Raw genomic sequence first — 15906 nt, 5'->3', positions numbered from 1 at the left:
GTAGAAAATCACAGCACCGACACACTAGGAGTAGTCGTGCATTGCACTCACACACCAGGAGTAGACAAAGATCGTACCTTCACAAACAAGTAGACAAACATCTTAACCACAAGCCAGAATTTGACAAGCATTCTATCCTCACACGAACCAGCAAAAAAATGAACGAAGATACAAGTAGACATGCACCGTCACCACACACTAGTATGTTCAGGAACAGACAAGCTTAGTAACTGCACATGAGGAGTATACAAGCGTCATACCCAAACACAACAGTAGAAAAGCATTATAGCCACACACTAGCATGGTCAGGAGTAGACCAACATCATACCAACACACGAGTAGACAATCACCGTACCCACGCACGAGGAGTAGACAAGAATCGTACCCACACTCGAGGAAAAGACAAGAATCATACCTGCACACGAGTAGACAAGCATGGTACCCGCACACGAGAATTAGACAAGCATCATACCCGCACACAAGGAGAAGACAAACATCGTACCCGCCCACGAGGAGTAAACAAGCATCGTACCATACACAACAGTAGAAAAGCACCATAGCCACATACTATCATGGTCAAGGTAGTCAAGGATCGTTGCCACACAAGAGGAGAAGACAAGTACCGTACCCACACACAACAGTAGACAAATATCGTACCCACACACAACAGTAGACAAGTATCGTACCCACACACAACAGTAGACAAGTATCGTACCCACACACAACAGTAGACAAGTAGGGCGAAGACAACAGTTATCGTTGTGAGTTAGAAAACACATGCACTAACATGAAACCTTCGAAGGAGAAAGTCAAAAAAGAAAAGAAATAAAGCACGCACACACACTAAACATATAACTACACTCGAATGAGCACTTCACATGAGATTATGTAAGGAAAACGGTCACATTTGAACCATTTTTTTAATACCAATGACGCATAAACCAACTGGTCGAATCAATACCTTCACACAAGAGTACTGTAATGATGTTGAAATCCTTTTTCAAGTGCTTCCTTTCAACATATGACTGTACATGTATGTTAAAGAAATTTATAGATTTGTTGATTAGTATTGAAAAGTTAAACTGTATCACATCGCAAAAAAACGTTTTCATGAGTGTAGTGTGTGTTTACACTTGATCTGGACGTTTATGTAAAGTTTTCCCGTATTATTTAAGATAATCTATAGCAATTACTTTTTGAGGATGTATTTGGTGTGTTCAATTATCTCTTTGGTGGTACTTTATGGGAAATGTTTATTAGTTTCAACTTCAAGTGAGTAGAATGTGAATTTGCTATTACAGGCTTTTGAAGCATATATTCATTTAATTCAATGTACAAGTGCACTTCCGGGTTTTAATATATATAAACAAACCGTTATCCGAAGCATGAAAACATTTTATATCAGAGATAAAAACAAATTATTAAATCAAACGAATAAAATTCAATATGTCATACATGATGTCTTGTAAATAATTTGACCATGTGCGGTCAACTACTTAAAGTCTCTAATTAGATTAACCGGTATCTTTATTAATTGCCTCTCGAAAATATTTCGTCGTTACCCTTCCAGAAATACCCTACGAATACATTGGATGTTACAAAGTTGGAGAAGATTATTCAAACATCACAACATATGTAAATATAACTTCAGAATTACAAGAAACGTGTAGAGAAAGATGTATAGCACAGTCCACGAACATAGACTTCTTCTTTTTGACAACAGTAAGTTTTAGTAATAGAGAACGTAGTCCTCATAATGGTAATCTTTACAACTTTCGAACCACCGAGGGTCTGATGATTTGGCTCAAACACAGAAATTTAAAATAAAACACCACTCGGTCGAGAGACATGTCATCACAAATCAGCTGGAAATAGGACGTCACCCAATTTCATAAAAACAAAATACTGTGATCTTGAACTCAAGAACTCATGAAGTTCTAGATCACATAGTCAAAATATTGTGAAATTTTGGACATTCAACTAGAAAAAAATTACAAAATATTGTGATATTGAAGTTCGAGATCACGGAGTCAAAATATTGTAAAAATAGCAGTCTGCAAATTTCATATAGAGTGAAAAGCGTGTCAGTAGTGCTGTCTGTTGTACATGTAAAACCAATTAACTGTCTTTCTTAAATTTACAGAATTCTGACATTTTAGTGAAATCCTGTGTTTTTTATGGACGTCGTAGAAATCTCGGACTATCCAAGCGTGTTTGTGATGTCCCAATCTTGCATGACAAAAGTTGGTTTAATTCTTTTTCTCACTCGGTGTTCAATTTCCTATAAAATACAAATACAAATATTTTTTTTTATGTTTTGAGTTTAAACAAGCTATAATTAACAGCGGATCAGGACGTATTGATACGTCACGTCGAAGTGTAAAATATAGGTCACCGGATAAGCAAAGGGCTTTTAATCAGTTACTGGTTATTCTCGTTTCAAATAATATTTTTTTTTAAATGACACAAATTGAGAAGATATGATCGATCACTAACTCTTTATCTAATTACGCATTTTCTATGGGAAAGCGTACGCGATACTAGAGGTTGTCTGACAAGCTACCTTCTGATGTGGTGCCATTCTTTACCTCTAGCACCTGACATGATGAAAACCACCTCAAATGTGAATAAGCTAAATATGTGTTTTAAATTTTTTTTAAGTCTTTTAAAACTATTTACATAAAAAAGAAATTTGACCTTCCGGAAATCAAGCAATAAAAATCCTAATTTAATGTAAAATACCTAGAAAACATTTTAAATGAAGACAGTTACCAAAGTGATCAGTCGGATGGAAATAGGTCACTAATTTTACGGAATATAATATATTTTTGACAAAACCAACGTAAATTTGGTAAAGGCAATTCATTTGTAAATTGAAAGGTAAGTTTCGTTTCGCAAATTAAAATCCGCAATTTCATTAACCGGATGTACCATTTCAAAATGCTGAAGACCTGAATGTAAGGTCGATATAAACTCTAGGATGGTTGGATTTTCTCATCAGGTAGGTTATTCGATTTTCTCCAGTTTAGTCATCTTCTGTCGTGTCTGGGTAAGGAAACTGTATAAAAAGCTTGCATATAGAATACGGAGTTCCAACTTCTTACGTTGTAGGAGTTATGTACGCCGTGTTCTGTCTCAAAAATGGGTGAGATAAAGTTGAAATTTCTTGTCTTTTTAGCGAGTAATTTTTATCGATATAACCTCTCTAGCTCCCAAACTTGTCTTCTGGCAGGTTACACATGCCTCAATTATCTTGGCAATTAATATTTGTTAAAGAACATTGAAACGGTCCCAATTGAAGTCTTACAAATTGTACCTTTTTCATTGTATTTTATACTTGTTGATCCAAACTCAGGTTCATCTAAAATTTCCAAAATCTTCAGCAAAAGAAATGTGGTACAACATGTTCTTTAACATGCGTTTTTTAGGAAGTATTAAAAAACTCTGTTCTATTCATCTTCGATATGTGAAATTAAGCAAAAATGAGCAATTATAAGATATATCTTTGTATATACAATTTGTATTGTTTATGTTGTCGATAGATATCTCCATTATCATGATCATTTTTTGTGTTGGTAAATGCATCTTAACATCATAATGTACATGCAAATTGTTGTCAATTCATGATTTGTGGTTTTTTACGCATTTTTGTTTCATTTAAAGAAATAGTAAATAAAAAGTTAATATTATATTTCTTTTCAGATTCAAAACGTTCATCCAAATGAGTCACTATGTACGTGTAGCAATTTGAGCTCTGAAGAAATACTTCCAAAAGTCACTGATAGCATGTGCAACTGTACAGGAAACATAATTGAAACCTGTGGACGTCTTTATGGAACGAATTATACATTTGTTTACAAAATATTAAGTAAGTGATAATATATTCATATGTTCAAACGGTGAACCGTTCAAACAACAAGAAATTTAACGATATTATCCATACCAATAAGATATATTTTTCAGATAAAATTCTAGTGCTCTCCCCACTCTAAATTAAGCAGCCAACTAGTCTGTTTGATGTATGGCTTATTTCCATTTGCATAAAATAACGGACAACAAAAGTGATGGCAATAACTTGAAAATAATTATATATTGCCAAATACAGTCTAGAAACATCATAATTTAATTACACAAAAATATTATATCAAAGTGACTTAACAGTGTAAGTTTTAAAAAAGTGTAATTGGCATAAAATAATAATTTAAAAAATATACACTAAGTTATGATCACGGAGTGCTTCATATATGTCACCTTGTACCAATCCTTTAATCATGTTTGAATCTTACGAGGAAGTATAAATGAATTATTTTAGTAGATAGGAATCCTTTGTAAAATGCGAAAAGCAACTTTAATACATATCACGTGTAAATACATGAATTTATATTTGGTTTACTCGTTCCTTTCCTTTCTAAATCTGGTTTTGTTTTTTTAAAGTCCCTTTACATTTTCTTTTGAAGGTATCGCGTTTCTGGTGTTTTTTAAATCCTTTGTTGTTCTGACTACTTTTTGTTTTGAGACAAGCGACTCTGTGAACTTACAGCTTGACTTTTTGCCGTACTTGATATAAGAAAAAAAACAATGTTAAGATATTTTGAACTATTGGTTTTTCTTCTGTTCAGTGGTTAGCATTCATTATTATTTCACGCATTTAAGGCAAATTTCAATACATTGACACAACAAATAAAGGTAACTATGAATTACGAGTTGCTATTTTAACATGACTGAATTATACCTTATGACTATTGGGATAAAATCTAATTAATATTAGACCTATCAATTGTTCCATTCAATCACTGCATGTAGGATCTAACAACACTCCATTCAACTTTCTGTTCAGATAACCTTTCCAGAGCCCTCGTTTTTTCTCTTTGAATAATGCTTTCAAAATCATGAAAGATGAAATATGATGGACTGATCAGAAAGACCATCAGAACATGTAGAAGAATTGAATGTTGTTAGGTCTTACATGCAGTGACATGAATGGAACAATTGATAGGTCTAATTTTAATTAGATTGATTGGGACAAAACATATATTGTACATACGTTATAAATTCGACGACTCGTCTTCATCTATTTCGGGTTTTTAAAATAACTACCATGCGTGCATGTACCGAATGCTTGTATATATAATAAATGTGTATTTTTTTCGTTCTATACACTGTGGTACCGTTTATGTCTTTGACAATACATGTCATGTCCATAATCTGGCACAGTCTGTGGTGCATTCACGATTTCCCGAAGTTTTGCCGTTTTTCTCGTTAGAAATATTTAAGAGTTTTTATGTCTTGTTTTATCAGATGGCAATAAAGATGCACTGAGAGAAGATAATAATGGTACGTAATAGTGCTGCGGACGGCTAAGGATTTTATCGAACTTTAATGGGCCTAGAGGGTATACGACTATAGTATATGTCAATGGAAAGATAAATCAATGTAATTTTTGAATATCTTATTTATCAAAGTGAAAAACGGTAAAGTTTTCTGCTATTTTGCATTAGTTATAGAAGGGGTCAAACATCAATCGACCCCAAATACGCTCTGAAAAGTAATTTAATTTAATGTAAAGAATTTCAAAAATATAAAAAATTAACTTTTCGACAAAAGTTGACTATTTAATCATTGAACAAAAATGCTTCTAAAATTAGTTGCATTTTAGTGCATTTTCAAGACTTGTCATAAGGATCATTTCGGCAATTGAAAGATTCTTTCTATCTATTATAGTTTTTAAGATATTGACTGAAAACTGTAAACAAATTCCATATTTCAAGGGCAATAACTCCTACAAATAGTCGACTGACAACTTTGATCCCTGAAGACTTTTGAAGGCCTTATAATAGGAATTATTTCAGAATTGAAAGAGTTTGGCTAAATCTTGCGGTATTGGAGATATATATGAAAAAAACTACTGTCTGACCCCTATGTTTTATTTTTAGTAACAGCGGCCACGTTTTTCGATGGATCAAAAAATCCCCACATCAGTTCTATGCTGGATACTCCAAGGAACATTCATACCAAGTTTGGTTTATGTTGGTCAAGTAGTGTCAGAAGGAAAGATTTTGAAAGGAATAACATTAAAATTAGCAAAAAAACGTCGAAAAAGGGCAATAAATCCAACATGGCTCAACGAATTAAAATGAAAATTTGAGATAGATCTCATCATGTTAAACACTTTTATTTTGTCAGATTTTGGCTTAATCTAACGATTTTGGATATATATGCAAAAAACTACTGTCTGACCCCTATGTTCTATTTTTAGTAACGGCGGCCATGTTTTTGAATGGATCAAAAATCCTCAGATCAGTTCTATGTACGATACCCCAAGGAACATTCATATCAGGTGTGGTTTCAATTGGTCAAGTAGTGTCAGAGGAGAAGAGTTTTGAAAAATTATTAACGACGACGGACGCCAAGTGATGGCAATAGCTCACCCGGTCCTTCGGCCAGGTGAGCTAAAAAGGGGTTCCTAATTTTCACTGTACATACTACACATGTTAACTAACAGGCCTTAAGGGTTCATTAAGAAATAATCCGACTAGTGGGACAGTCTATACATAAAGTAATACCGAGAAATATAATAGTTAACATTTCAACATTGGCTACATGTCTTTTTTTATTTTATTACATGTACTTTGCGGTGTTACATCAACCAAGCTTAAGGAAAAAAACATCTGATTTTTTAAGATTTCTTATTAAAATAAGTAATTCTGAAGTCAACTTAAATTGATTTAATTAACAAGTATATATTAGATTGATTCATTCTTATTTCAGTTCATCTAACAGCCGGTATCATTGTTGGTGTTTTGGTTACCATTTTAGTCGTAACCGCTGTAGTAGGATATGTTGTTTACAGACGGTAAGACTATAAAAATAGAAGATGTGGTATGATTGCCAATGAGACGGTCATAAACAAAATACTAAACAACAAACAATTAAACTGCTAGACTTACATTTAATTTCGTTAAAACAACTGGCAATAACAAAAATACCATTCTAATATATACACTCACGCAAGATTTTGAAGATTGTTCAAAATTTTAATGTCATTTGATCACAGGTTTGTTTTCATAAACAACTTTTACATGTACCGAAACGCATTTTTATAATGTAAGGAAGAAGAAATAGGATGTCATCTGTCAGATTTCATGACTTAAACACACATTAGTGTCGTATTAGTACAATCTATCAAAGTTTTAAATTTACTAACACAAAATGCTTACTTCCAGAAGGTTAAAAAGAAAGAATGGACTAAGGATACGTAATATGTTGCCATCTGTGATAGAAGCATCAATGCTGGAAAAACGTCTCGTAAAAACTGATAAACTACGGAAACCTGACAAAAGGTCAAAGGTAACTGCTAACACATACACAACTACTCAAGAAAAATCTTCTCAGCTCGGAAACGACGAACCAAAAAATAAGATCGGCGGGGATTATGAAGTAATGATGGACTCTATAGCAGAAGTTGGAACCGAAGAATATACCCCTATGAGCGAGCAGATTTTTTCAGCTGAAGGAGAAATATACGCGAACGAGACGGATAGTCGGTATGAAAATACTGGCGAGTTGACCTGTCAAAGTTCCAGTGGTGACAAGAAGGTTTCTCCGATTACGGAGTATTATCAAAACATAAATCCTGTTATGGATTATAAAGTTCCGAATCCTCAGCGTCAAGTTAGTGGCGATGCTGGAGAACTATACGAACCAATGAATGTGGAGAGATGCTGAAATTTGTGGACAATAGGTAGACATTTTTAAACTATTTTGAGGTTTTGTTCATTAAAGATCGGAACATTTTCCAAATGTCGCATTTTCTGCAATCCGTGCTTCCCTAGCTGCATTCTGAAATTTAGTGAAACAGTCTGTAAAAAGATAAATTCAGGTCGTTACACATGATGCAACAAGTGGCAATTGGTCTTGGCGGGTCCAGGATCGTAAACATATTTTAGCATTCTGAAATGCCGAAAGATGACTGTTTTTTCTTCAAACTCTTCTAAGGAACGTTTTAACCGAAAACTTCAAATGAAAATTAAATATGCATGAACAATATTTCAACTTTATTTTTGTTGGGGCTCTGTACCTTTACCTATATGTTATGGTGAATTGAAATACACATGTTGCATATATTGTATCATAATGACGCCTACCAGAAAGTGCTGAGATCGGCATAGACGACGTACCTTTATATGCTACCGTTGATGTTACACCCTGTGACACTAATTCTCTGTGACCTGGTCAATATGTGCGTTTTATTATAAATGGGAAAGCATACTGTATATAATACGGACAGAAACACCAAGTATGTCGTCAACTACATTACTTCGACATTAACGTACATGATAACTTATTAATTATTTGAACTACGTGTAGTTAGATACACAGCCAACAATGAACATGACAACGGGCACGTCATGTGCCACATCATGTTTCTGACTTAAACTTTATAAGCACTTCATATATTTATGTGTTTTGTAGATTTCATCATTCTAATATTGTCTAGTTTCTAGTTAGATATTAGAATAGTAAGCATTTAGAAAGGGTTAATTTTCTATACTCTTATTAATACATGTAGCTTCTGCATTTGTAATAATTAAGTAGAATGATACAGAATATTCAACTACATGTATATTATGTTTACAAGAAATTCTAGTATTCGAATTAGGGGCAAGAAATACATGCAATTTTATTTGATTTCTTCGGTTTTTAACATATTACTGTATTTTTTTTTACAATGGCGTTAAGATCAATTAATGGATTAATACTCCGTCTATTGTCTTTTTAAGGGTATCGATGTATACTAAGCGTGTTTTACATTTTTAGTTATAAAGCTTCCAATTTTGTATTCATATTAATACAAGTAAGTATTTTTATATATTTTTTCCGTATGTTTTTTTTACTGTGCCCATAATAAATGTACAACGTACATGTAAAATGATATTTTATTGCGTTTTATTTGATTTCCTTACGGTGTGTAGCTAAGCAAAGATCAGCTTAGCCTTATTTTTTTGGCTAGACTAGTGGCCTATTATTATACATAGATTTACTTATAAAGGTAAAACCAACTAATATGTGGATTGGACGTCCCCTCCTTGAATCCTAAGTTGTCAATACCAAAACTACTTGAGTCATTAAACAAAGCAACACATAAATTTGAGTAGAAGCAACACATCAGATCAATACTCTCTCGAACGGTTTTTAGTTTTGTTGCAATTTCGAAGATTCTATCTCAAAATGTGACGGGTGCCGCTGGTGGTGCAGTACATGCTAACCTTTCCAAAGCACTTGATACACCTCCCGTTATATATGTTAGTATATTATATTCTTCTGTTTACATCGTGTATACATTTAGACCATGTTTCTGTATTTTCACATCTCTGAATTGTCCTATTTTGGTGCTGCGGTATTTTGTCAATTTTTTGTTTTGTCATAGTTTCACATCAAATTATGTGAGGGCGTCTTGTTTGTATTTTCATTTTTTATGTACTTATTCAAAACAAAATTAGTAAAAAACATAAGAAAATTCATTGCATTTTCTTTTGAGAATGCTTCATTTTATTTAACATTAACGCATATTGCGAACTAGTTACTATTACAACATAATCTAAAAACATTTGATCATTGTTTGATTTAAAGTTTGTTTTATTTAAAAGGAGCCGCCGTCCCAGTATTATAGGGAGGGATCTGACATTTTTCTTTGTATCCGGGACAGTCTGGGACGTAGGTCTTCAAATAATGGTCAAGTGTTGCATGAATTGTATCACACTCGCCAATGACTCGAAATTGATGATGCGCGGTTTTGTTACATCCGACCTCTTTATAAAGTAACCATCCCAGATTTTCACACATGCAGTCGAGTTGGTTGCCCCCCATACTTATCTTAAGGAGAGTGGTCGTTGCATTGATTGCCATTGGAACCTGTGTAAGCTCTGTATTGTTTAAGTTCAGATCACGCAGTGTCAACAAAGGCTGGAGAGAATCTCCTGAAATGTATTTGAGAGGTGTATTTGCCAAAGTTAACTTTTGGATGTGTCCAAACCCTACTAGATCTCTCTGTTCAACTGTTTCGATCGAGTTGAATGAAAAGTCAATGTCCCTCAAAAGGTTAATATTTCCTAATGCTGCTGGTATTCTTTCTAGAGAACAGTTTCTAATGGTCAATGTTTGAAGTGTGTTCAAACCTTCGACAGTTTCTTCGCTTACTAGTTTCAGAGCATTGTCGTCGATACTGAAAGATTTCAAGTGTCTGAGATACTTAAGAACGAGAGGAAATACAGTGAGGCGGTCGCCCTTCAGGGTCAGTGTCTCCAGTTTTGATTTATTACTCGTTGGGAAAGATTGTAGCAAAATACCCCTATCTCCAGTATTCAGATTGTAGTCATAGTTTAAGGTCTTGAGGTTCCAGAGATTAGAAATACCCAAAGGAACTGCAAGTAGGTTCGTATCATGAATAGATAAATCGGTAAGAGTTGACTCGAAACTATGGAAACCGGTAGGGGGGATTACTATAAGATCCGGATGTAGCGACGTCACTTCTAGACGATGCAAAGTCTGCAAATGGGCACCGAGTTCGAAAGGCCATTCTAATTGTTCTACGCTACCAAAGGTAAACTCTGTAACGGTATCCCCTAAGGCTCTCATTACTGAGGCGGTTAGTTCCAGATTTGTAGACCCTCTGTAATTATTCGAGACATTCAAAGATCTCAAGACATTCAAGTCACTGAGTGCGCTGGGGAGTTTTATAAGTTCGTTGTTGCTGAGATCAAGGTTCTGAAGGGTTGATTCCAATCCATTGAAAGAACCATTCGAGATTGACCTGATATGGTTATTGTTAAGTCTCAGAGTCTCTATTTTTGCATTTTGAAAGGCATTGCTTGGTAAAGATGTAAAATTATTATGACTTAAATCCAAAACTCTGACGTTTATGAAATCGGATGAACTAAAGGAAGGCAACGAGGTTAATCTTCTATAACTACATGCTATTTCATCAGCAATGCAGGAACAAGAGTTTGGACACCCGTGCACATAGCCAAGGCATACAAGAACGGCTGCAAACACTATGGTAAAGCGCTGAAATAGAACCAAACAGTGATTGACCATTTCGCATTAAATTCAGAAGCATTTCGAATTACAGGTTTCGATATTTACTTAGGGTATGGATATGGTAACTTTTGCAGTAGAAACGCGAGGACTATTTGAAAAGATAGAGTATATTCGTCCCACAATTTGGTAAATGTTCCATGTATAACCCAGAAATCAGCCCAATACATGTAATAGCATTCAACCACGCAGCTAAAGCTAAACAGTGAAGTCATTTTTTTCTTAATGTTGAATTAATTACGTTTACAAGAAGTAAAAATATGGAAACGAGATAATTTAAGTAGACTAAAAAAAAAAAAAAAAAAACAAGCAAAAATATGGCATTGTCAATATTTGTGTTGTGGATGTGGCTTCGCAGAAAACTTATTCCTATTAATTTGCTGAAACGAAAATTGTGCCCATTGAATTTTAATGTAATTTTAGACTTTTTCGCAGAATTAATTTTGTGGTCTTTAATCAATTTCTAAAAGGCACTTAAATTTAGTCTCCGCTTTCAAATTTCTATACACAATCGGATTTCTGAAATAATTCAATGACAAACTTACCATTGTTGTCTCACTGTGTGCTAATGTGAGTTAGAGAGATAACAGATGACAAATGAAGACGCCATGTGATTGGTGCATCTTATCTAGTAATGGTTTTGGCGTGGAACGTAGCAGGTGATGTGTTAACTCGAAGTGTTTCGATTTTCATTAGTATATTATACATGTAACTCGAAAAAAAGAATATAATTAAATTCCCCTCTTAAGAATAACTGCAAATTATATTGTCAATTTTATCCACATTAGCAACCACTAAGCAATCAACTGTTAAGTGCATGTTTATGGTACATGCGGTCAAATTATAAACTGGCACCCATAGTGCGAGGCTGCTATACAAAATGATTGAAACTGAACTTTTCTTATCTCTTAGTCAATTTTTTTTTATTTATTTGTTTTATGATTTCATTACTAAAATCGGCTTACTTTTGATGCAAGAAAACCTGTATATATTTTTGTAATATCTGAATAACTCTTTAAAATGTTGTCTTTTCTTTCGCCGAACTGCTCCCATGTCTTTACCCCAGAAGATTAACTTTATTTAGTTGCATCATAAATAAAACAGTTCTTAATTATTTCGATTAATCTGATGACATGACAATGTTGAGAACAGATTTTTGTATTCCCAGGGAACGGACGTCTTTGTTGTATCTATTTAGTCTTCAAAGGTTATCAGCTCTGTCAAACAGGAAGAGGGCGATAGCGATAGGTACCAGCTCTCTCCATTGGACTTTGCCGGGAAAGAAAGCAGACTCGGTCCCGAATTTGGATTTGTGTCTCAGGAATAGCGCATTTACTTCAAAAAGTAAGCATACCCTAGTATTAAATAAATTTCCGGAAGCAAATTGGGAACATATTAGTCTTATCTAGATATTATCTTTCGTATTTGTTTAAAAAATGAACATATTCCTTCATATCCTTATCAATTCTGTCTTTCTAAAGGGAAGAAGAAAATATATATCTTAGTGCTTGCTTTTAGTTCTGTAAGTTTAAAGGTATTGTACAATACTTATGTTTAACTTAATCAACCAAAGATAGCATGAACTAATGAGCAAGAGGGAATAGAGGCGGTTAATAAAAGTAATTATGTCCAACTCCTAAATCCAGGAACAAAAGGTTGCAAAGAAAGGTAAAAAAACAACTAACAAAAAGTAGAAACAAAACAAAGTTAAAACAGCAACAAAACACTCACATTATCCAGCTTTATAAAAGTTTTTATTCATAAATCTTTCAACTTTCAGATAGAAAAAAATGATGAAAATGGTGTTGAAGGTAATGAACAGTTGTAACATTGTATATTGTATATTTTTGATAATTATAATTTTGCACTAAGACTAAATATTTTTCGACACGTGTACGAAGATGCTATGTAACAGTTACATGTTCGCTATAAAAATTAATACTTTCTTTATACCTGAAATATATATAAAATAGAAAAGATTGATCTGGATAAATGTTCATAGACACTCCCGAAGGCTGTACCCTCTATCTGCACCATTATCAAACATAATGTAAAATGATTCAAAGCACTGTGTTCAACTTTCAAAAGATTTTCCGTGAGTGATTCCTTTATATCGGAAATTACATTTTTGACGGAATAACATTACACACTAATCAAAATTTCGTTGAAATTTCACAAACAGGTACAAAAGGGAAAAAGCGCTGAACTTACATGTAATTTATTATAACAGCTTTACAATTTTACTTAGCAACATAATCTGAAAACTATCCGATAGCGTACATTACATGTACTAATTTCAGGTGTTGACAGTGGTGTCGGTTTTAGTGCATGTACAAGTTGTTGCAACCAAAATACAGAAGCGTGCAGTTTGTACCGTTCCGCCAGTGATGCAAGGAAAATGCCAATGCCAGGCTAACATAGTTCAATGTTCGGATTTAGACGTTATTGTTCCTTTAACTGGTGGACTTACGACCACGAGGTTGGAGATTTCAAATAGCAATCTGACTATCCCACCGAATGCATTTCAGGGATGGGGCCTTAAACAATTAATTTTAGACAACTGTAATCTTACCGACTCCAAATTAAATGCAGATTCTTTTAAAGGCATTGAAGACAAGTTACTCCTATTAAATATTGCTAACAATGAGCTAACGAAGTTACCAGAAGCTTTGTCTAAAATGACATTTCTTGGTACACTTGACGTTTCTGGAAATCCGATTGATCAGTACAGCTTTTCGGAAGATATACTACGTGACATTGGTGACACATTGATAAGTTTTACTCTGGGGACAAAAATAGGTGGAACCGAGTTGACACAATGGCCAACGACACTGAAACATCTGACTAAACTAGAAGAACTAATACTAACTGCCTCTGCGATTTCCATCATGCCTATCAACGCTTTTCATGGTTTTCAAGGTACTCTTTTAAGATTGAAGATCGCTCACACTCAGCTGCGTTCGGTACCTCTAGCAATATCACGACTTCGATACCTTCAAGAGTTGCATATTGACCATAACATCCAAATTGGTGACTACGGACTAAGAATTCCGATTATCAGAGGTTTTCTCCCTTTCCTGAACCAGATTTCCTTAATTGATGATAACATTACAACGTTTCCAGAAGTCCTGGCTGGATTTGAAAAGTTAGATCAACTGATTATGGACCAAAACAATTTAAAGTTCGTCAGTGACAAGTCTGCTCAGTCGGTGAGCACAATCGCAAGTCTTAGTCTAAAAAACTCAGGTATTACTAGAATTCCAGGTGCCATACAAGACATTACAAATCTTAACATCCTGGACCTTTCAAACAATAGCATTCACGCCATAGAAACTAACGATTTAGTAGACTCGAAAGAACTTTACACGCTGAAAATGAACAACAATCCTATACTATACATTTCTGACAAAGCCTTCAAAGAGCAGACAAAACTTCGAAGACTTGAGTTGAAGGGGGTTGAAATCCGAAGCATACCATGTGCAATCGAGTCTCTTCTTCGGAATCACGGACGCGGATTTCTTATTATCGATCTCTCTGACAATACAATCGAGTGTAACTGCGGGTTGAAGTGGCTGTTCGACATTAAGAACGATCGTACGATTCAGACTCGTTTTAGAGTAGTCGGAACATGTGCCTCGGTTGCATTTTCGCTGCAAGATTACATTGACAGCCAGCTTGCAACATGTCCTTCTGGAATCAACTGTGCAGACGCTCATTAGACGATTGGTTAAACCATCAAAAAGACAGACATTAAACAAACATGACTCATTATATCGTACATTTTATGGATTTCATAAATGATTTTTATGTTTTTTTGGTGTTAGTTTAATTAACAAGTTTGCATTTCAAATAAAAATGAAGAACTGATAAGGTTGTGCATGGACGTGATTAGAATCTCGAAAGTTCCTTTCCAATGCCAAAACTAAAATATTTGAATTAGGTAAATCATTTTGCTCTTAAAACCATTTTTACATTCAGCTGAATGTCTCTTAACTGGGTTACTTAAAATTATATATTAATCTTACTCAGATCAACTCCAGCAGTATACAAAGTTTTACAACGTCTACGTATTAAACTTTCAGTTTCAAAATGATATTACGGTTGTATACCTCCATTCGGACTTCCTTACGAGGCACATACAAATATGAAATGGAACATTAGTCTGAGTTTATTTTTACCGCCTTTATGTGTCTTTGAGAACGCTTTGCAAAAACCTGAAACGGCTCAAGAGAAATTAGTATTTGACCTACATTAAACAATGTACTAATAAATGTTGTTTGTTTGTTGTTGGGGTTTAACGTCCGAGCAGCAATATTTCAGCTATGAATGAAATAAATTAATACAAGTGCAAAACAAAGAAATTCTATACATCAGGTTCGTTACTAATAGACTAGAAAACTGCACATATACGCACGTGTCTCCCTCCTTAAGTAATAGACGACATTCTCGTAACGGTATTCAATGTGAAATAAGATGATGACCTTGGGAGCACCAAATGTCTGATTTCAGTCTGTTAGGAAGTTATTTTCATATACATGTAGAGCTACATGTAGATATTTTTGTATCTTCTTCACTAAAATACGTTTATCATAGTATAGTCTACAACAGTTACTTAAATTAAGATACTTCTTTCGTTTCCGATATTAATACCAAAAAGAGATTTAGATTTGAATTGTTGGGGTTTAACGCCCGAGCAGAAATATTTCTGCTATATTCAGGCGATGAATATGAAATGGATGATAAAATGAACATGAAATGATGATGAATCGAAAAATGGGATGAGACTCAAATGATAATAGGGTCGACAAATTT

The 15906-nt window shown here is 34.2% G+C and overlaps 3 protein-coding genes across 5 annotated transcripts; 2 read left to right on the top strand and 1 right to left on the bottom strand.

Moving 5' to 3' along the window:
• Positions 1 to 1039: 1039 nt before the first annotated feature.
• On the top strand, positions 1040 to 8932 carry LOC148624861 (uncharacterized). 2 transcript variants are annotated; one of them, XM_088567897.1, is made up of 7 exons: positions 1040 to 1272; positions 1571 to 1722; positions 3703 to 3868; positions 5299 to 5334; positions 6257 to 6337; positions 6769 to 6853; positions 7224 to 8932. In XM_088567897.1, exons 1-7 carry the CDS (start codon positions 1203 to 1205, stop codon positions 7723 to 7725), a joined length of 1092 nt encoding a protein of 363 aa, XP_088424023.1. In that variant the 5' UTR covers positions 1040 to 1202; the 3' UTR covers positions 7726 to 8932. The 2 variants fall into 2 exon arrangements, with proteins under 2 accessions (XP_088424023.1, XP_088424024.1); XM_088567898.1 differs by lacking the exon at positions 6257 to 6337.
• A 580-nt stretch (positions 8933 to 9512) lies between these two features.
• LOC148624860 (uncharacterized) lies at positions 9513 to 11799 on the bottom strand. The gene is made up of 2 exons (XM_088567896.1): positions 11640 to 11799; positions 9513 to 11064 (listed from the first exon to the last, which is right to left on the bottom strand). Exons 1-2 carry the CDS (start codon positions 11640 to 11642, stop codon positions 9637 to 9639), a joined length of 1431 nt encoding a protein of 476 aa, XP_088424022.1. The 5' UTR covers positions 11643 to 11799; the 3' UTR covers positions 9513 to 9636.
• A 488-nt stretch (positions 11800 to 12287) lies between these two features.
• Positions 12288 to 14905, top strand: LOC148624859 (asporin-like). 2 transcript variants are annotated; one of them, XM_088567892.1, is made up of 3 exons: positions 12288 to 12438; positions 12875 to 12905; positions 13395 to 14905. In XM_088567892.1, exons 2-3 carry the CDS (start codon positions 12885 to 12887, stop codon positions 14811 to 14813), a joined length of 1440 nt encoding a protein of 479 aa, XP_088424018.1. In that variant the 5' UTR covers positions 12288 to 12438; positions 12875 to 12884; the 3' UTR covers positions 14814 to 14905. The 2 variants fall into 2 exon arrangements, with proteins under 2 accessions (XP_088424018.1, XP_088424021.1); XM_088567895.1 differs by lacking the exon at positions 12875 to 12905 and having other exon boundaries at positions 12296 to 12438.
• The last annotated feature ends 1001 nt before the right edge of the window (positions 14906 to 15906 follow it).

Source organism: Perna viridis, chromosome 2 (assembly GCF_037379345.1).
Source record: "Perna viridis isolate PV_CMFRI_1.1 ecotype Kerala chromosome 2, ASM3737934v1, whole genome shotgun sequence".
Lineage (NCBI taxonomy): Eukaryota > Metazoa > Mollusca > Bivalvia > Mytilida > Mytilidae > Perna > Perna viridis.
This window is presented reverse-complemented; position numbering and strand designations above follow the sequence as displayed.